The sequence below is a fragment of the Petromyzon marinus genome, unplaced genomic scaffold, assembly GCF_048934315.1.
Source record: "Petromyzon marinus isolate PM22_M1 ecotype Great Lakes invasive population unplaced genomic scaffold, UKy_Petmar_22M1.pri1.0 PM_Scaffold_89, whole genome shotgun sequence".
Classification (NCBI taxonomy): Eukaryota; Metazoa; Chordata; class Hyperoartia; order Petromyzontiformes; family Petromyzontidae; genus Petromyzon; species Petromyzon marinus.
Genome location: NW_027423698.1, coordinates 192,451 through 215,587, shown reverse-complemented (window position 1 = coordinate 215,587; position 23,137 = coordinate 192,451). Strand labels below are relative to the sequence as shown.

Below are 23,137 nucleotides of genomic sequence, written 5' to 3'. Positions count from 1 at the left end.
TGGTGAGTGATAGTGGTGAGTGATAGTGGTGAGTGATAGTGGTGAGTGTATGAGTGAGTGTATGAGTGAGTGAGTGGTGAGTGTGAGTGGTGAGTGATAGTGGTGAGTGAGTGTATGAGTGGTGAGTGTATGAGTGGTGAGTGAGTGGTGAGTGATAGTGGTGAGTGAGTGTATGAGTGGTGAGTGTGAGTGATGAGTGAGTGGTGAGTGATAGTGGTGAGTGTGGTGAGTAGCGAGCAGGTTCTCTGTGGTCCCGCTTGCACTGTGTGGTGAGTGAGTGGTGAGTGAGAGTGGTGAGTGAGTGTATGAGTGAGTGAGTGTATGAGTGAGTGAGTGTATGAGTGGTGAGTGATTGTGGTGAGTGTGTGGTGAGTAGCGAGCAGGTTCTCTGTGGTCCCGCTTGCACTGCGTGGTGAGTGAGTGGTGAGTGAGAGTGGTGAGTGAGTGTATGAGTGTGAGTGGTGAGTGAGTGTATGAGTGAGTGAGTGTATGAGTGAGTGAGTGGTGAGTGAGTGTATGAGTGAGTGATAGTGGTGAGTGATAGTGGTGAGTGTATGAGTGAGTGAGTGAGTGGTGAGTGAGTGGTGAGTGAGTGAGTGGTGAGTGAGTGAGTGTATGAGTGAGTGTATGAGTGAGTGAGTGTATGAGTGGTGAGTGTGAGTGATGAGTGAGTGGTGAGTGATAGTGGTGAGTGTGGTGAGTAGCGAGCAGGTTCTCTGTGGTCCCGCTTGCACTGCGTGGTGAGGCGCTCCACTCTCTGCTGTTTCTACTCCCCGCTGGAGCTGCAGGCTGCCGTGGAGCCTACAGAGATCCTCCACCTCACCAGGGTGAGCGGGCGGGGGGTGGGCCTCCCCTAGGTCGACTCAGCCTCAAATCAGTCACCTGGTGGTGGTGGTGGTGGGGGTGGTGGTGGTGATGGTGGTGGTGGTGGTGGTGGTGGTGGTGATGGTGGTGGTGGTGATGGTGGTGGTGATGGTGGTGATGGTGGTGGTGATGGTGGTGGTGGTGGTGATGGTTATTGTGGTGATGGTGGTGATGGTGGCGATGGTGGTGGTGATGGTGGTGGTGGTGGTGATGGTGGTGGTGATGGTGGTGGAGTGGTGGTGGTGCTGGCCACCCACCCTCTCTGTGTGTAACCACAGTGCCGGTAGCCTTCATAGACGCTGCTGCTGCTACTCGCTACTAACACAGCACTTGCCCCTACAGCCCTGCTAGAGGCTACCTGGGGGAGCTTTGTCTGTGTCTCAGCACTTGCCCCTGCAGCCCTGCTAGAGGCTACCTGGGGGAGCTTTGTCTGTGTCTCGGCACTTGCCCCTACAGCCCTGCTAGAGGCTACCTGGGGGAGCTTTGTCTGTGTCTCAGCACTTGCCCCTACAGCCCTGCCAGAGGCTACCTGGGGGAGCTTTGTCTGTGCCTCAGCACTTGCCCCTACATCCCTGCTAGAGGCTACCTGGGGGAGCTTTGTCTGCATCTCAGCACTTGCCCCTGCAGCCCTGCTAGAGGCTACCTGGGGGAGCTTTGTCTGTGTCTCGGCACTTGCCCCTACAGCCCTGCTAGAGGCTACCTGGGGGACCTTTGTCTGTGTCTCGGCACTTGCCCCTACAGCCCTGCTAGAGGCTACCTGGGGGAGCTTTGTCTGTGTCTCAGCACTTGCCCCTACAGCCCTGCCAGAGGCTACCTGGGGGAGCTTTGTCTCTGTGTCTCAGCACTTGCCCCTACAGCCCTGCTAGAGGCTACCTGGGGGAGCTTTGTCTGTGTCTCAGCACTTGCCCCTACAGCCCTGCTAGAGGCTACCTGGGGGAGCTTTGTCTCTGTGTCTCAGCACTTGCCCCTACAGCCCTGCTAGAGGCTACCTGGGGGAGCTTTGTCTGTGCCTCAGCACTTGCCCCTACATCCCTGCTAGAGGCTACCTGGGGGAGCTTTGTCTGCATCTCAGCACTTGCCCCTGCAGCCCTGCTAGAGGCTACCTGGGGGAGCTTTGTCTGTGTCTCGGCACTTGCCCCTACAGCCCTGCTAGAGGCTACCTGGGGGAGCTTTGTCTGCGTCTCAGCACTTGCCCCTGCAGCCCTGCTAGAGGCTACCTGGGGGAGCTTTGTCTGTGTCTCAGCACTTGCCCCTACAGCCCTGCTAGAGGCTACCTGGGGGAGCTTTGTCTGTGTCTCAGCACTTGCCCCTACAGCCCTGCTAGAGGCTACCTGGGGGAGCTTTGTCTCTGTGTCTCAGCACTTGCCCCTACAGCCCTGCTAGAGGCTACCTGGGGGAGCTTTGTCTGTGCCTCAGCACTTGCCCCTGCAGCCCTGCTAGAGGCTACCTGGGGGATCTTTGCCTGTGTCTGTGTGCAGGACATGGCGGTGCATGCGAGTGAGCGGGGAAGCGTCCACCGTTTGTTCTCAATCACCCTCACCCCCTCCTCCTCCTCCTCACCAGCCACCCTCACCACCACCCTCACCACCTCCTCCTCACCAGCCACCACCCTCACCACCACCCTCACCACCTCCTCCTCACCAGCCACCGTGCCCGGCACAATCCATCTGCAAGTTGACTCTCGAAGCCTCATGCGGCACTGGGAGATCGGGCTGAGGAAACACCTCAGGGACATGGGTACTCACCTACTCACTCACCTACTCACTCACCTACTCACCTACTCACTCACCTACTCACTCACCTACTCACCTACTCACTCACCTACTCACCTACTCACTCACCTACTCACCTACTCACTCACCTACTCACTCACCTACTCACTCACCTACTCACTCACCTACTCACTCACCTACTCACTCACCTACTCACCTACTCACTCACCTACTCACCTACTCACTCACCTACTCACTCACCTACTCACTCACCTACTCACCTACTCACTCACCTACTCACCTACTCACTCACCTACTCACTCACCTACTTACCTACTCACTCACCTACTCACCTACTCACTCACCTACTCACCTACTCACTCACCTACTCACTCACCTACTCACTCACCTACTCACCTACTCACTCACCTACTCACTCACCTACTCACTCACCTACTCACCTACTCACCTACTCACTCACCTACTCACCTACTCACTCACCTACTCACCTACTCACCTACTCACTCACCTACTCACCTACTCACTCACCTACTCACCTACTCACTCACCTACTCACTCACCTACTCACTCACCTACTCACCTACTCACTCACCTACTCACCTACTCACTCACCTACTCACTCACCTACTCACTCACCTACTCACCTACTCACTCACCTACTCACTCACCTACTCACTCACCTACTCACCTACTCACTCACCTACTCACCTACTCACTCACCTACTCACTCACCTACTCACTCACCTACTCACTCACCTACTCACCTACTCACTCACCTACTCACCTACTCACCTACTCACTCACCTCCTCACTCACCTACTCACTCACCTACTCACCTACTCACTCACCTACTCACTCACCTACTCACCTACTCACTCACCTACTCACTCACCTACTCACCTACTCACTCACCTACTCACCTACTCACTCACCTCCTCACTCACCTCCTCACTCACCTACTCACTCACCTACTCACCTACTCACTCACCTACTCACTCACCTACTCACTCACCTACTCACCTACTCACTCACCTACTCACTCACCTACTCACTCACCTACTCACCTACTCACTCACGTACTCACTCACCCACTCACTCACCTACTCACTCACTCACCTACTCACCTACTCACTCACCTACTCACTCACCTACTCACCTACTCACTCACCTACTCACTCACCTACTCACTCACCTACTCACCTACTCACTCACCTACTCACACACCTACTCACTCACCTACTCACTCACCTACTCACCTACTCACTCACCTACTCACCTACTCACTCACCTACTCACTCACCCACTCACTCACCTACTCACCCACTTACCCACTCACTCACCTACTAACTCACCTACTCACTCGCTCACCTACTCACTCACCTACTCACCCACTTACCCACTCACTCACCTACTCACTCACTTACTCACTCGCTCACCTACTCACTCACCTACTCACCCACTTACCCACTCACTCACTTACTAACTCACCTGCTCACTCACTTACTAACTCGCTCACCTACTCACTCACCTACTCACCCACTCACTCACCTACTCACTTACTCACTCACCTACTCACCCACTCACTCACCTACTCACTCACCCACTCACTCACCCACTCACTCACCCACTCACTCACCCACTCGCTCACCTACTCACTCACCTACTCACTCACCTACTCACTCACCTACGCACTCACCCACTCACTCACTCACTCACCTACTCACTCACCTACTCACTCACCCACTCACTCACCTACTCACTCACCTACTCACTCACCTACTCACTCACCTACGCACTCACCTACTCACTCACTCACCTACTCACTCGCCCACCCACCCCGCTACGTGTGTGTGTGTGGTTGTGTGTGCGTGGTGCCGGACGGGCAACTCTGTCGTGGACAGTGCTGTGGGGGGAAGGCCAATTCCGATTGGTCTTTCCCCTCATGGCGTCTGTGGCCACCACAGTGGCTAAAAGGGGGCTCTGGACGGGTGCGAGGGGCTGGTAACCCCTCCACCTTCAATTAATTACCACTAAACCACGTCTAAAATATCTAACTAATAAGCTTGTGCCGGAGGCCCCGGGGGGACAGGCGTCTATGACGTCTCCTGGCCAAACCCCATTTGGCGGAGCCAGGAGATTGAATCTCTACCCTCGGGGCTCCTCTGGAAACAACGAAAAGCCACTACGGGTGGCCACGTGGAATGTTCGAACGCTCACTGCGGAGGAGAGGCTGCCACTCCTCTGTCGGGAGCTGGACCGGTACCGCCTGGATCTCTGGGGCATTCAGGAGGTCCGGTGGACCGGCTCTGGCTCCTGCCACCATGAGGGGTGGACAGTCCTCTACTCGGGGCAGCAGACTGCCAAACAACAGGGTGTGGCTCTTCTTTTGAACAAAAGAATGAAGGGGGCGTGGGAGCGTGGCGGTGAGGTGTGGGAAGCTGTAAGCCCCAGGCTACTTTGGGCTCACCTTCCCATCAACCGGAGGCGAGGAATGGTGGTCGTGGTTACTTATGCCCCCACCGAAGACGAACATCCGTGGAGGGATGCAGGCAAAGCCGATGAGTCAGATGCCTTCTATGACCTCCTGTCACAGGTGCTGGCTAAAGTGACCCGTCGGGATAGAGTCATCTTGTTGGGTGACTTCAATGCCCGAGTTGATCATGATGCTGGCACCTGGTCTGGAGTGATTGGAAGACATGGGCCAGATCAGCTCAATAACGGCAGGAGGCTGCTAGATTTTTGTGCAGCCCATGGGCTTGTAGCTACCAACACGCTGTTCCGGCATCGGCGCATCCACACATCATGGATGCATGCCGGGTCCAAGCAAGAACATCTGCTGGACTACATAGTGACGGAACAGCGGATGCGGGCCCATGTCCTTGACACCGGGACCTACCGTGGAGCTGATCTACCCACTGACCATCGACTAGTCATCTGTAAGATGCGCCTACCATTCTTTCACTCCGGTGGTGGGTGTACACCCAGGATCCCATTCATGCAAGCGAGAATTTAATCATCGCTTGCGGCTGGGGTTGGCATCGTCCCCCACTCCTGATGTCGAGGGTAAATGGGCGAGGTTTAGGACTGTGACTCATGCAGCTGCAATGGCTGCTTTGGGAACGCGGTCCAGACCTCCCCAGAGACCCTGGCTGACAGAGGAAGTGTTCAGGATGGTTGAGAAAAAGCGACAGGCCCACTGTCATCGGCTACAGAATCCCACGTCAGAGAATGAGGAGGCTTACCGCAGCCTTCGCTCGGAGGTTCGGAGAGCCGTGAGGCGCTGCAAAGATGGGTGGTGGTCGCGGATTGCTGAGGAGATGGAGTCTGCCTCAATGGCCCGCGATCACAAATCTCTATTTAACTCCATCAAAAAAGTAACCTGCAGCGCCACACCTATTACCATCATTAGGGGAAAAAACGGTGATCCAATCTCCGACCCCCAAGAACAGGTTTGCAGATTTACTGAGCATTTCTGTGAGGTCCTGGGGGAGGGGAAATCCCTCTGCCAGGAAAACATCGTGGCACAAAGTGAGGATGACCCTGCTGAGGCTGCGGTGCCTCAAATATTGGAAGAAGTCACCCCCTGTGAGTGGCTGGCTGAGGTGCCATCTGTTGAGGAAGTACTGAAGGTGATCCGGAGTCTGAGACCATGAAAGGCACCGGGCAGAGATGATCTCCCAAGTGAAATGCTGAGGAAGGGTGGCGTTTGTGCACAGACTGCCCTACATGACATCATAACAACAGTCTGGACCACTGGACGGGTTCCGCAGGATTGGAAGGATGCCCTGGTGGTCCCCCTCTTTAAGAAGGGGGACCGCACAGACTTTAACAACTACAGGGGCATCTCACTCCTCAGTGTGCCGGGAAAGGTCCTGGAAAGGATTATTCAACATCGCCTTGCCAGGCACGCTGAGGAGAGGCTTGCGGAGCCCCAATGCGGTTTTAGGAAAGGGCGGTCCTGCACAGATTCCATATTTTCTGCCCGTTTGCTACAGCAGAGATGTAGGGAATTCCAACAAGATCTACATCTCTGCTTTATTGACCTGGTCAAGGCCTTATGATACCATCAGTAGGCCTGGGCTCTAGATTATTCTTCGGAGTCCCTGACTCTCTGCTGACGATCATTAAGGACCTTCGTGATGGTGAGCGGGCCCGGGTAAAACTACGTGGCCGGGAGTCAGAGCCATTCCCTGTACACCTTGGAGTGCGACAGGGATATCCTCTGGCTCCCACATTATTTAACATCTATTTTGACCACTTAGTTCGTGAAGCCTTCAATAGCTGGTACAGATATAATGGGAGGCTGATCGATGCCCAGGTGCGGTCAAGGGATGGCTACCTATTGCTCAACCACGTTATGTATGCCGATGATTTGGTGATTGCAGCTCACTCAGAGGAGGAGTTAGAGGCGCTGCTGCTGAAACTGGAGCGTGCCACTAAGAGATGGGGCCTTACCATCAGCCCCACCAAAACTAAGCACCTGCCTGGGTATTTTGTACCATCGGACACTCCACCCCCACAACTCCCGATCGGTGATGGGGCAGTCGTGGAGAGAGTGGAGAGTTTCCCATACCTGGGCAGTGTGCTCATTACCGGCTCCGGTTTAACAGCAGAGGTCTCACTCCGAATCAGTTGAGCGGCAATATCTTTTCATCGGTTGCGTAACGCTGTGTGGAAGCTACCTGGTCTGTCGCTCCGCACTAAGCTTCGGGTCTTCTCGGCCACGGTCGTTCCCTCCCTTCTCTATGCTTGCGAAACGTGGACACCCCTAATGGAACATCTTCGCCGGTTAGGAATATTTATCTGGCCTGCCTACGATCCATCCTGGATTTAACCAGACTGGATTGTGTGAGGAGCTCATAAATCCTTGAAAGATCTGGGCAAGGTCCCATCGGTGAGCTCCTCCGGCGGGCAAGGCTACGTTGGCTGGGTCATGTAGCCCGCATGCCCAGCCACCGCATGCCGAAACAGCTTTTGTTTGGCCGGATTGAGGGGGCTAAACGGGCGCAGCACGGGCTAGAGAAGAGATGGAGTGATGTGGTACAGGAGGACGTGGAGCTGAGTGGACTTGCCGATGACTGGTACCAGCGGTGTCAAGATCGGCCTCTGTGGAGGAGGCTCGTGAAGGACGCTACTGGGCAGTTGGAGGCAGTCGCCCTCCAACAACAACGGAGGGCGGAGGAGCGACGCTCACAACAACGAGCGGAGCGCCGGGTGGCTAAAGCACAGCAGGTTGGCACAGTAGGGGGCACAGGTGGTGCATCAGCCAGTCATCTCAGTCAGTCTACCCGTGGCACCTGCTGGGTCTGCCCCGTGACCTGGTGCACCTAGCCTGGCACAGTAGGGGGCACAGGTGGTGCATCAGCCAGTCATCTCAGGCAGTCTACCCGTGGCACCTGCTGGGTCTGGCCCGTGACCTCCTGCCAGCGGGCGTTTGATACTTCACGTGGCCTCAGGGTGCACATAGCCTGGCACAAGCGTCGTGGTGACGTCACCGGTTGTTGTTGTTGCAGCTCGCTGGGGTGAGTGCGCAGAGACGGCTATGGTCATGGCTGCTCCTGTCGCAAGGAAGCCATACTTCACCACAAGTTGCACCACCACCACCACTACCACCACTACCAGCAGTAGCAGCAGCAGCAACCAGCAACATTTAGGTACAATGTAAAATCGGAAACATCATCAGCACTATCATCACCGCCATCACCACCATCACCACCACCATCACCACCATCACTATCACCATCATCACTATCACCATCACCACCATCATCACTATCACCATCATCACTATCACCACCATCACTATCACCACCATCACTATCACCACCATCACCACTATCACCATCATCACTATCATCACCACCACCATCATTATCACCACCACCATCATCACTATCACCATAATCACTATCACCATCATCATTATCACCACCATCACCACCACCATCATCACCACCATCACTATCACCACCACCATCACCATCATCACCACCATCATCACCACCATCATCACCACCATCATCACCACCACCATCACCACCATCACCACCACCATCACCACCATCACCATCATCACCACCACCATCACCACCATCACCACCATCATCACCACCACCACCACCATCATCACCACCATCACCACCATCATCACCACCATCACCACCACCATCACCACCATCATCACCATCACCACCATCATCACCACCATCATCACTTTCTCTTTCCCCACAGGTGCTGCGCGTGGCTCCTCCCACTCTCCCGAGGCTCCGCCTCCCTGGGCCGCCCTTTTTGAGCAGTCTCCGCTCCGATTGGTCGAACACTGCGGCCCCGTCTCCCCACTTGCCAGCGCCTCTCCCCGATTGGCCGACCCTCGGCCAACCTCTCGCCGATTGGTCGAGCCTCGACCCCGGCAAACCTCTCCCCGATTGGCCGAGCCTCGGCGGACCTCTCCCCGATTGGCAGAGTCTTCGCCTCGGCCAACCGCTCACGGATTGGTTGAGCCTCGACCTCGGCGAACCTCTCCCCGATTGGCCGAGCCTCGGCGGACCTCTCCCCGATTGGCCGAGCCTCGGCGGACCTCTCCCCGATTGGCCGAGCCTCGGCGGACCTCTCCCCGATTGGTCGAGCCTCGGCGGACCTCTCCCCGATTGGTCGAGCCTCGGCGGACCTCTCCCCGATTGGTCGAGCCTCGGCGGACCTCTCCCCGATTGGCCGAACCGCCACCACGGCGGACCTCTCCCCGATTGGCTGAGCCTCGGCGGACCTCTCCCCGATTGGCCGAGCCGCGGGCGGCCAAGCGCAGAGCCCCTCCCCCTCCTCTAGCACCGCCCCCTTACTCCCTGACCACACCCCCCGTTCGCGCGGCCCCGCCCCTTTGCTCAGTGGCCACGCCCCCACGACGAGTGGCCCCGCCCATACCCCTGATCGCCACGCCCCCTCGCGTGTTGGCCAATGGGGCGGTGGCCACGCCCATTCTGTGCGTAGCTCCACCCCGTGGCGGAGTGGCCCCACCCCCCAAGCCCTTCCCCCGCACGCTGATGTAGTGGAAGACAATAGGTGACGTTTCAGGCCATGGGCCTTCTGTAGAGCACACAGAGAGGCGAGAGAGACACTCACCACTACACAGAGACCCATAGACTCACCACCACACAGAGACCCATAGACTCATCACCACCACACAGAGACCCATAGACTCATCACCACCACACAGAGACCCATAGACTCATCACCACCACACAGAGACACATAGACTCACCACCACCACACAGAGACCCATAGACTCACCACCACCACACAGAGACCCATAGACTCATCACACAGAGACCCATAGACTCATCACCACCACACAGAGACCCATAGACTCATCACCACCACACAGAGACCCATAGACTCATCACCACCACACAGAGACCCATAGACTCATCACCACCACACAGAGACCCATATACTGACCACCACACAGAGACCCATAGACTCATCACCACACAGAGACCCATAGACTCATCACCACACAGAGACCCATAGACTCATCATCACCACACAGAGACCCATAGACTCATCACCACCACACAGAGACCCATAGACTCATCACCACCACCACACAGAGACCCATAGACTCACCACCACCACACAGAGACCCATAGACTCACCACCACCACACAGAGACCCATAGACTCATCACCACCACACAGAGACCCATAGACTCATCACCACCACACAGAGACCCATAGACTCATCACCACCACCACACAGAGACCCATAGACTCACCACCACCACACAGAGACCCATAGACTCACCACCACCACACAGAGACCCATAGACTCATCACCACCACACAGAGACCCATAGACTCACCACCACCACACAGAGACCCATAGACTCATCACCACCACCACACAGAGACCCATAGACTCACCACCACCACACAGAGACCCATAGACTCATCACCACACAGAGACCCATAGACTCATCACCACCACACAGAGACCCATAGACTCATCACCACCACACAGAGACCCATAGACTCATCACCACCACCAATAAACTCGTGTGAATGTCCCAACTCTTGATTGTGATATCTGTAATTGTCAATAAATTAATTTGGAATGGGATTTAAATTAGTTAGATGTGTTAATGATTGAATTAACATCACACTGAGGGGGCGGTGACGTCACGTCGATCTTCATCCAGCGGCGATGACGTCATATCGAGCCTCATCCAGCGGAGGCGATGTAACACGTGGTGTAGAGGTCACGTGATTTTTAGCAATGAAAGAAGTTACGTCACCACCTTCGTTCTGACGTTACGTCATCAGTGTCGCCATGAAGTCGGCCATTTTACTCGGGGGGGGCGGGACGCCGCCATTGTTGGGACCCCGCGCGTCGCGTTGTGATGACGGCGAGCTTTTCGTGCCCCGCCTACCCCGTCCACTATCAGTTGATGGGGGGTGGGGCTAGAGGTGAGGGGGTGGAGTTAGAGGAGGGGGTGGGGCTAGAGCACCAGGTGTCGGGGGGGGTTGTGGTTGGGGGTCATGTTGATAGGGGCGTGGCCAAACTAGAGGGGGCGCGGTCTAGAGGGCGTAGGCGGGCGGGGTTCGGTGAGTCGTGTGGGCGTGGCTAGATAATGGCGGTGTGGGCGGGGGCTCGATTGAGGGGGTGGGCGTGGCTATATGGTGGATGGGCGTGGCTAGATGGTGGAGGGGCGTGGCTAGAGGCGATTCCTGTCATGGCTGCCGCCTTGGTCACCGCTGCGAGTCGCGCGCTGCGCGTGGTGAGCGGCGGCGGCGGCGCGAGACGAGGAGGTGAGGGAGCTGGTGAGGGAGGTGGTGAGGGTGGTGAGGGTGGTGGTGAGGGTGGTGGTGGTGAGGGTGGTGGTGAGGGTGGTGGTGGTGAGGGGGGTGGTGGTGGTGAGGGTGGTGGTGGTGGGGGTGGTGGTGGTGAGGGTGGTGGTGGTGAGGGTGGTGGTGGTGAGGGTGGTGGTGAGGGTGGTGGTGAGGGTGGTGGTGAGGGTGGTGGTGAGGGAGGTGGTGGTGGTGAGGGTGGTGGTGAGGGAGGTGGTGAGGGAGGTGGTGGTGAGGGAGGAGGTGGTGAGGGTGGTGGTGAGGGAGGTGGTGAGGGAGGTGGTGGTGAGGGAGGAGGTGGTGAGGGTGGTGGTGAGGGAGGTGGTGGCGAGGGTGGGAGAATTCGCGACTTGTGTCTCTGTGTGTCATTGTGTCTCCACGTGTCTCTGTGTCCTTGTGTCTCTGTGTGTCATTGTGTCTCCACGTGTCTCTGTGTCATTGTGTCTCCACGTGTCTCTGTGTCCTTGTGTCTCTGTGTGTCATTGTGTCTCCACGTGTCTCTGTGTCATTGTGTCTCTGTGTGTCATTGTGTCTCCACGTGTCTCTGTGTCCTTGTGTCTCTGTGTGTCATTGTGTCTCCACGTGTCTCTGTGTCATTGTGTCTCCACGTGTCTCTGTGTCCTTGTGTCTCTGTGTGTCATTGTGTCTCCACGTGTCTCTGTGTCCTTGTGTCTCTGTGTGTCATTGTGTCTCCACGTGTCTCTGTGTCATTGTGTCTCCACGTGTCTCTGTGTCCTTGTGTCTCTGTGTGTCATTGTGTCTCCACGTGTCTCTGTGTCATTGTGTCTCCACGTGTCTCTGTGTCATTGTGTCTCTGTGTGTCATTGTGTCTCCACGTGTCTCTGTGTCATTGTGTCTCTGTGTGTCATTGTGTCTCCACGTGTCTCTGTGTCATTGTGTCTCTGTGTCATTGTGTCTCCACATGTCTCTCTGCCTCTCCCTGTCTGTCTCCCCATGTCACTGTGTGTGTCACTGTGTCACTGTGTGTGTCACTGTGTGTGTGTCACTGTGTGTGTCACTGTGTGTGTCACTGTCACTGTGTGTGTGTCACTGTGTGTGTGTCAATGTGTGTGTCACTGTGTGTCACTGTGTGTGTGTCAATGTGTGTGTCAATGTGTGTGTGTCACTGTGTGTGTCACTGTGTGTGTCACTGTGTGTGTGTGTGTCACTGTGTGTGTCACTGTGTGTGTGTGTCACTGTGTGTGTGTGTGTCACTGTGTGTGTCACTGTGTGTGTGTGTCACTGTGTGTGTGTGTGTCACTGTGTGTGTGTCACTGTGTCACTGTGTGTGTCACTGTGTGTGTCACTGTCACTGTGTGTGTGTCACTGTGTGTGTCACTGTGTGTGTGTGTCACTGTGTGTGTGTGTCACTGTGTGTGTCACTGTGTGTGTGTGTCACTGTGTGTGTGTGTCACTGTGTGTGTGTGTCACTGTGTGTGTCACTGTGTGTGTGTGTCACTGTGTGTGTGTGTGTCACTGTGTGTGTGTCACTGTGTGTGTCACTGTCTGTGTGTCACTGTCTGTGTGTCACTGTGTGTGTGTCACTGTGTCACTGTGTGTGTGTCACTGTGTGTGTCACTGTGTGTGTGTCACTGTGTGTCACTGTGTGTGTCACTGTGTGTGTGTCACTGTGTGTGTCACTGTGTGTGTCACTGTGTGTGTGTGTGTGTGTCACTGTGTGTGTCACTGTGTGTCACTGTGTGTGTCACTGTGTGTCACTGTGTGTGTCACTGTGTGTGTACACTGTGTGTGTCACTGTGTGTGTGTCACTGTCACTGTGTGTGTCACTGTGTCACTGTGTGTGTCACTGTGTGTGTGTGTCACTGTGTGTGTGTCACTGTGTGTGTGTGTCACTGTGTGTGTGTCACTGTGTGTGTCACTGTGTGTCACTGTGTGTGTGTCACTGTGTGTGTCACTGTGTGTGTCACTGTGTGTGTCACTGTGTGTCACGGTGTGTGTCACCGTCCCCCACAGGGCTGGGTGTCGTTCTCTGCCGCTTCAACAGCGACAGCCTCACCCACAACTCCCCTGCCACAGACACAACGCGGGTGACAGCTGTGTGGGTGTGACTGTGACTGTGTGTGACTGTGTGGGTGTGTGTGAGTCTGTGTGTGTGTGGGTGTGACTGTGTGTGTCACTGTGTGTGTGTGACTGTGTGTGTGTGTGGGTGTGACTGTGTGTGTGTGACTGTGTGTGTGTGTCACTGTGTGTGTGACTGTGTGTGTGACTGTGTGTGTGTGACTGTGTGTGTGTGTGAGTCTGTGTGTATGTGTGTATGTGTGTGTGAGTCTGTGTGTATGTGTGTGTGACTGTGTGTGTGAGTCTGTGTGTGACTCTGTGTGTGTGTGTGTGTGACTCTGTGTGTGTGACTCTGTGTGTGTGTGTGAGTCTGTGTGTGTGTGTGTGACTGTGTATGTGTGTGTGAGTCTGTGTGTGTATGTGTGTGTGTGACAGCTGTATGTGTATGTGTGTGTATGTGTGTGTGTATGTGTGTGTGTATGTGTGTGACTCTGTGTATGTGTGTGTGTGACTGTGTATGTGTGTGCCTCTGTGTGTGTGTGACTCTGTGTGTATGTGTGTGTGTGACTGTGTATGTGTGTGTGAGTCTGTGTGTGTATGTGTGTGTGACAGCTGTATGTGTGTGGGTGTGTGGGTGTGTGTGTATGTGACTCTGTATGTATGTGTGTGTATGTGTGTGTGTGAGAGTCTGTGTGTGACTCTGTGTGTGTGTGACTCTGTGTGTGAGTCTGTGTGTATGTGTGTGACAGCTGTGTGTGTGTGTGTGTGACAGCTGTGTGTGTGTGTGGGTGACTCTGTGTGTGTGTGACTGTGTTACTGTGTGTGTATGTGTGTGACTCTGTGTGTATGTGTGTGACTGTGTGTGTGACTGTGTGTGTATGTGACTCTGTGTGTGTGTGACTCTGTGTGTGTGACTGTGTGTGTGTGTGACTGTGTGTGTGTGAGACTCTGTGTGTGAGACTCTGTGTGTGTGACTCTGTGTGTGTGACTCTGTGTGACTCTGTGTGTGTGTGTGACTCTGTGTGTGTGTGTGACTCTGTGTGTGTGTGTAGGTGAGTGACCCGGTGGTGAGTGACCTGTTGGTGAGTGACCTGGTGGTGAGTGACCCCTACACTGATCCCCCACGTCGCTGCGTCCTTTGCAACATCGACGTGGACTACAAAAACACCCAGGTGAGAGCTCCTCACCACTCACTCACCACTCACTCACCACTCACTCACCCACCCACTCACCCACTCACTCACCACTCACTCACTCACTCACCCACCCACTCACCCACTCACCCACTCACTCACCACTCGCTCACCCACCCACTCACCCACTCACCCACTCACTCACTCACCACTCGCTCACCCACTCACTCACTCACCCACTCACTCACCCACTCACCCACTCACTCACCCACTCACTCACTCACCCACCCACTCACTCACCCACTCACCCACTCACTCACCACTCGCTCACCCACTCACTCACCCACCCACTCACCCACTCACTCACCCACTCACCCACCCACTCACTCACCCACTCACCCACCCACTCACCCACCCACTCACCCACTCACTCACCCACTCACTCACACACTCACTCACCCACTCACCCACTCACTCACCCACTCACTCACTCACCCACTCACCCACTCACTCACCCACTCACCCACCCACTCACCCACCCACTCACCCACTCAACCACCCACTCACCCACTCACCCACCCACTCACCCACTCAACCACCCACTCACCCACTCACTCACCCACTCACTCACTCAACCACTCACTCACTCACCCACCCACTCACCACCTGCTCACCACCACCTGCTCACCACTCACTCACTCACCACCCGCCCACTCACCCACCCGCTCACCACCTACTCACCACCTACTCACCACCTACTCACCACCTGCTCACACACTCACCACCTGCTCACCACCCTCTCACCACACACTCACCACACACTCACCACACACTCACCACCTGCTCACCTACTCACTCACTCACCTACTCACCTACTCACTCACCTACTCACTCACCTACTCACTCACCTACTCACTCACTCACCTACTCACTCACCCACTCACCTACTCACCTACTCACTCACCTACTCACCTACTCACTCACCTACTCACTCACCCACTCATCTGCTCACCTACTCACTCACCTACTCACCTACTCACTCACCTACTTACTCACCTACTCACTCACCTACTCACTCACCTACTCACTCACCTCACCACTTACTCACTCACCTACTCACCCACTCACTCACTCACTCACCCACCCACTCACCCACTCACCCACTCACTCACTCACTCGCCCACTCACTCACTCACCCACTCACTCACTCACCCACTCACTCACCCACTCACTCACCCACTCACTCACTCACCCACTCACCCACTCACTCACCCACTCACCCACCCACTCACCCACCCACTCACCCACTCAACCACCCACTCACCCACTCACTCACCCACTCACTCACTCAACCACTCACTCACTCACCCACCCACTCACCACCCACTCACCACCTGCTCACCACCACCTGCTCACCACTCACTCACTCACCACCCGCCCACTCACCCACCCGCTCACCACCTACTCACCACCTACTCACCACCTACTCACCACCTGCTCACACACTCACCACCTGCTCACCACCCTCTCACCACACACTCACCACACACTCACCACACACTCACCACCTGCTCACCTACTCACTCACTCACCTACTCACCTACTCACTCACCTACTCACTCACCTACTCACTCACCTACTCACCTACTCACTCACCTACTCACTCACTCACCTACTCACTCACCCACTCACCTACTCACCTACTCACTCACCTACTCACCTACTCACCTACTCACTCACCTACTCACTCACCCACTCATCTGCTCACCTACTCACTCACCTACTCACCTACTCACTCACCTACTTACTCACCTACTCACTCACCTACTCACTCACCTACTCACTCACCTCACCACTTACTCACTCACCTACTCACTCACCCACTCACTCACCCACACACTCACTCACCCACTCACTCACCCCCCCACTCACCCATCCCCCACCCCTCCACCCACCCCACTCACCCACTCACCCACTCACTCATCTACTCACTCACTCACCCACTCACTCACCCACTCACCCACCCACTCACCCACCCACTCACCCACCCACTCACTCACTCACCCACTCACCAACCCACTCACTTACCCACTCACTCACCCACCCACCCACTCACCCACTCACCCATCCACCCACCCACTCACCAACCCACTCACCCACTCACTCACCCACCCACCCACACACCCACCCACCCACTCACTCACCCACGCACCCACACACCCACTCACTCACTCACCCACTCACCAACCCACTCACCCACCCACTCACTCACCCACCCACTCACTCACCCACACACTCACCCACACACTCACTCACCTACTCACTCACCTACTCACCACTTACTCACCACCTGCTCACCACCTACTACTCACCACCTGCTCACCACCCACTCACCACCACCTACTCACCACCTACTACTCACCACCTACTACTCACCACCCACTCACCACCTACTCACCACCCACTCACCACCTACTCACCACCCACTCACCACCCACTCACCACCCACTCACCACCCGTGTGTTTCCCCAGCTGCTGTCTCAGTTCATTTCGTCACACACCGGGAAAATCTACGGACGTCACATCACTGGTGAGTTACTCACCACTACTCACCACTACTCACCACTACACTCACCACTACTCACCACTACTCACATCACTGGTGAGTTACTCACCACTACTACTCACCACCACTCACATCACTGGTGAGTTACTCACCACTACTCACCACTACACTCACCACTACTCACCACTACTCACATCACTGGTGAGTTACTCACCACTACACTCACCACTACTCACCACTACACTCACCACTACTCACCACTACTACTCACCACTACTCACCACTACACTCACCACTACTCACCACTACACTCACCACTACTCACCACTACTACTCACCACTACACTCACCACTACTCACCACCACTACTCACCACTACTCACCACTACTACTCACCACTACTCACCACTACACTCACCACTACTCACCACTACTCACCACTACTCACCACTACACTCACCACTACTCACCACTACACTCACCACTACTCACCACTACACTCACCACTACTCACCACTACTCATATCACTGGTGAGTTACTCACCACTACTCACCACTACACTCACCACTACTCACCACTACACTCACCACTACTCACCACTACACTCACCACTACTCACCACTACTCACCACTACTCACATCACTGGTGAGTTACTCACCACTACACTCACCATTACTCACCACTACTACTCACTACTACACTCACCACCACTACTCACCACTACTACACTCACCACCACTCACCACTACTCACCACTACTCACCACCACACTCACCACTACACTCACCACCACTACACTCACCACCACTACACTCACCACTACACTCACCACTACACTCACCACCACTACACTCACCATCACTACACTCACCACCACACTCACCACCACTACACTCACCACCACTACACTCACCACTACACTCACCACTACTACACTCACCACTACTACACTCACCACTACACTCACCACCACTACACTCACCACCACTACACTCACCACTACACTCACCACTACACTCACCACCACACTCACCACCACACTCACCACCACACTCACCACTACACTCACCACTACACTCACCACTACTACACTCACCACTACACTCACCACCACTACACTCACCACTACACTCACCACCACTACAGTCACCACTACACTCACCACCACTACACTCACCACTACACTCACCACTACACTCACCACCACTACACTCACCACCACACTCACCACTACACTCACCACTACTACACTCACCACTACACTCACCACTACACTCACCACTACACTCACCACTACACTCACCACCACTACACTCACCACTACTACACTCACCACTACACTCACCACTACTACACTCACCACTACTACACTATACTGATGAGAGGGGGGTGAGGTGGTGGTGAGGTGGTGGTGAGGTGGTGGTGAGGTGGTGGTGAGGTGGTGGTGAGGTGGTGGTGAGGAGGTGGTGAGCGACTTTCTCCCCAGGTCTGTGCAGTATGAAACAGAAGCAGATCACGAAGGCGATAAAACGTGCACAGAAGATGGGTGAGCACTCACCACTCACTCACTCACCACTCACTCACTCACCACTCACTCACCACTCACTCACTCACCACTCACTCACTCATACACTCACTCACCACTCACCCCTCACTCACCACTCACTCACTCATACACTCACTCACTCACCACTCACTCACTCATACACTCACTCACTCATACACTCACTCACTCATACACTCACTCACTCACCACTCACTCACTCACTCACCCACTCACTCATACACTCAACCACTCACTCACCCACTCACTCACTCACCACTCACTCACTCACCACTCACTCACCACTCACTCACTCATACACTCACTCATACACTCACTCACTCATACACTCACCACTCACTCACCACTCACTCACCACTCACTCACTCACCACTCACTCACTCACTCATACACTCACTCATACACTCACTCATACACTCACTCACTCATACACTCACCACTCACTCATACACTCACCACTCACTCACTCATACACTCACCACTCACTCACTCATACACTCACCACTCACTCACTCATACACTCACCACTCACTCACTCATACACTCACCACTCACTCACCACTCACTCACCACTCACACACTCACTCACTCACCACTCACTCACTCACTCACCACTCACTCACCACTCACTCACTCACCACTCACTCAACACTCACTCACTCACCACTCACTCACTCACCACTCACTCAACACTCACTCACTCACTCACCACTCACTCACCACTCACCACTCACTCATACACTCACCACTCACTCACTCACCACTCACTCACTCACCACTCACTCACCACTCACTCACCCACTCACTCACCCACTCACTCACCCACTCACTCACCCACTCACCCACCCACTCACCACTCACTCACTCACTCACCCACCCACTCACCCACCCACTCACCACTCACTCACTCACTCACCCACCCACCCACTCACCCACTCACTCACCCACTCACTCACTCACCCACTCACTCACTCACCCACTCACTCACTCACTCACCCACTCACTCACTCACCCACTCACTCACCCACCCACTCACCCACCCACTCACCACTCACTCACCACTCACCCACTCACTCACCACTCACTCACCACTCACTCACTCACCCACCCACTCACTCACTCACTCACCATTCACTCATACACTCACTCACCACTCACTCACCACCCCACTCACTCACCACTCACTCACCCACCCACTCACTCACCCACTCACTCACTCACCACTCACTACTCACTCACTCACCCACCCACTCACCCACCCACTCACTCACCACTCACTCACCACTCACTCACCACTCACTCACCCACCCACTCACCCACCCACTCACCCACTCACCACTCACCACTCACTCACCACTCACTCACCACCCACTCACCACTCACTCACTCACCCACCCACTCACCCACTCACTCAACCACTCACTCCTCACTCACCACTCACTCACTCATACACTCACTCACTCATACACTCACTCACTCATACACTCACTCATACACTCACCACTCACTCACTCATACACTCATACACTCACTCACCACTCACTCACCACTCACTCACTCACCACTCACTCACTCATACACTCACTCACTCACCACTCACTCATACACTCACCACTCACTCACTCATACTCACCACTCACTCACCACTCACTCACTCACCCACTCACCCACTCACTCACCCACCACTCACTCACCCACTCACCCACCCACTCACCCACCCACTCACTCACCACTCACTCACTCACCCACCCACCCACCCACTCACCCACTCACTCACTCACCACTCACTCACCACTCACTCACTCACAACTCACTCACCACTCACTCACCACTCACTCACTCACCCACCCACTCACTCACCCACCCACTCACCCACGCACCCACTCACCCACGCACCCACTCACTCACCCACCCACTCACCCACTCACCCACTGACTCACTCATACACTCACTCACCACTCACTCACCATTCACTCATACACTCACTCACTCATACACTCACTCCTCACTCACCACTCACTCACTCACCCACCCACTCACCCACCCACTCACCACTCACTCACCACTCACTCACCCACCCACTCACCCACCCACTCACCCACTCACCCACCCACTCACCCACTCACCCACCACTCACCACCACTCACCACTCACTCACCACTCACTCACTCACCACTCACTCACTCACCCACTCACCACTCTCTCATACACTCACCACTCTCTCATACACTCACTCACTCACCACTCACTCACCACTCACTCACTCACTCACCCACTCACTCACTCACCACTAGCTCATACACTCACCACTCACTCACCACTCACTTACTCACCCACTCACTCACTCACCCACTCACTCACCCACTCACTCATACACTCACTCACCACTCTCTCATATACTCACTCACTCATACACTCACTCATACACTCACTCACCCACTCACTCACCCACCCACTCACTCACCCACCCACTCTCTCACCCACTCACCACCCACTCACTCACCCACCCACCCACTCACCACCCACTCACCACTCACCACTTGCTCACCACCCCCCCCAGGCTTCATGGCTGTTACTCTCAAGGAGCCGCTGTTCCGTAGCGACCCCCAAGTCTGCAACGTCCGGCTACCCCAGTGACCCCTACAGTGACCCCTACTGTGACCCCCAGTGACCCCTACAGTGACCCCTAGTGACCCCACGTGACCCCTAAACTGTGACCCCTACTGACCCCCAGTGACCCCTACAGTGACCCCACTGACCCCACTGTGACCCCCCACACACAGTGACCCCTACAGTGACCCCACCCCCACAATGACCCCACTGTGACCCCCCACACGCAGTGACCCCTACACAGTGACCCCTACAGTGACCCCACCCCCACACAGTGACCCCCAGTGACCCCTACAGTGACCCCCACAGTGACAGTGACCCCTACAGTGACCCCACTGACCCCTACAGTGACCCCTACACATTGACCCCTACACAGTGACCTCCCCCCCCCCCCCACACACAATGACCCCCCCCTGGACTCAATAAAGTGTCCCTGTGTGGAGACCGACCTTGACTCACCAGGTGATGAGTGAGTTGGTGAGTGGGTGGGTGAGTGGGTGGGTGAGTGGGTGAGTGGTTGGGTGGGTGAGTGGGTGGGTGGGTGAGTGAGTTGGTGGGTGAGTGGGTGAGTGGTTGGGTGGGTGAGTGGGTGGGTGGGTGAGTGAGTTGGTGGGTGAGTTGGTGGGTGAGTGGGTGAGGTGGTGGGTGAGTGAGTGAGTGAGTTTGTGGGTGAGGTGGTGGGTGGGTGAGTGGGTGGGTGAGTGAGTTGGTGAGTGGGTGAGTGAGTGAGGTGGTGGGTGAGGTGGTGGGTGAGTTGGTGAGTGGGTGGGTGAGTGAGTTGGTGGGTGAATTGGTGGGTGAGTGAGTTGGTGAGTGAGTTGGTGGGTGAGGTGGTGGGTGGGTGAGGTGGTGAGTGAGTTGGTGAGTGAGTTGGTGAGTTGGTGGGTGAGGTGGTGGGTGGGTGAGGTGGTGGGTGGGTGAGGTGGTGGGTGAGTGAGTGGGTGGGTGAGTTGGTGAGTTGGTGAGTGAGTAGGTGAGTGAGTTGGTGAGTTGGTGGGTGAGTGAGTTGGTGAGTGAGTTGGTGAGTTGGTGGGTGAGTTGGTGAGTGAGGTGGTGAGTTGGTGGGTGAGTGAGTTGGTGGGTGAGGTGGTGAGTTGGTGGGTGAGTGAGTTGGTGAGTTGGTGGGTGAGTGCCCCATCAACAACGTGGTCACAGTGCGTGCACGATTTTTATTACAAATCCCACAGTGAAGAGACACCCAAGAACCCAGCTGTACTCACCCACGTGCTCACCCGCTCACTCACCCACTCACCCGCCCGCTCACCCACATGCTCACCCACTCGCCCACTCACCCACATGCTCACCCACCCGCTCACCCAGTCACCCACCCACTCACCTACTCTGTGTACAACCTCAGACACTACAGACAAAGCTCCCCAAGGTAGCCTCTAGCAGGGCTGTAGGGGCAAGTGCTGAGACACAGACAAAGCTCCCCCAGGTAGCCTCTAGCAAGGCTGTAGAGGCAAGTGCTGTGTTAGTAGCGAGTAGCAGCAGCAGCGTCTATGAAGGCTACCGGCACTGTGGCTACACACAGAGGGTGTGGGTGGCCAGCACCACCACCACGCCCCGCCGCCTTTGTCTCTCCCAGTGCTAGCGATGTTCACTACACCACCACTACCACCACCACTACTACACCACCACCACCACTACCACCACCACCACTACACCACCACCACTACCACCATCACTACCACCACCACTACACCACCGCTACACCACCACCACCACTACACCAGGTACTCATTTGAGGCTGAGTCGACCTAGGGGAGGCCCAGGACCGGTTCAGATAATCGCTGTCACTGCTGG

At 55.5% G+C, this 23,137-nt stretch overlaps 2 protein-coding genes across 4 annotated transcripts; both read left to right on the top strand.

Moving 5' to 3' along the window:
* The first annotated feature begins 675 nt into the window (after positions 1-675).
* Positions 676-10,709, top strand: LOC142923909 (uncharacterized). Its single transcript, XM_076064907.1, has 4 exons — positions 676-827; positions 2,343-2,601; positions 8,111-8,251; positions 8,829-10,709. Exons 2-4 carry the CDS (start codon positions 2,346-2,348, stop codon positions 9,638-9,640), a joined length of 1,209 nt encoding a protein of 402 aa, XP_075921022.1. The 5' UTR covers positions 676-827; positions 2,343-2,345; the 3' UTR covers positions 9,641-10,709.
* A 549-nt stretch (positions 10,710-11,258) lies between these two features.
* Positions 11,259-21,785, top strand: LOC116937944 (small ribosomal subunit protein bS18m). Of its 3 annotated transcripts, XM_076064910.1 has the most exons (7): positions 11,271-11,410; positions 13,412-13,485; positions 14,509-14,628; positions 17,122-17,179; positions 18,644-18,703; positions 21,282-21,365; positions 21,434-21,785. In XM_076064910.1, the coding sequence occupies exons 1-6, from the start codon at positions 11,323-11,325 to the stop codon at positions 21,356-21,358; spliced, it is 477 nt and encodes a 158-aa protein (XP_075921025.1). In that variant the 5' UTR covers positions 11,271-11,322; the 3' UTR covers positions 21,359-21,365; positions 21,434-21,785. The 3 variants fall into 3 exon arrangements, with proteins under 3 accessions (XP_075921026.1, XP_075921025.1, XP_075921024.1); XM_076064911.1 differs by having other exon boundaries at positions 11,259-11,398; positions 21,282-21,785; XM_076064909.1 differs by having other exon boundaries at positions 11,272-11,410; positions 21,282-21,785.
* The last annotated feature ends 1,352 nt before the right edge of the window (positions 21,786-23,137 follow it).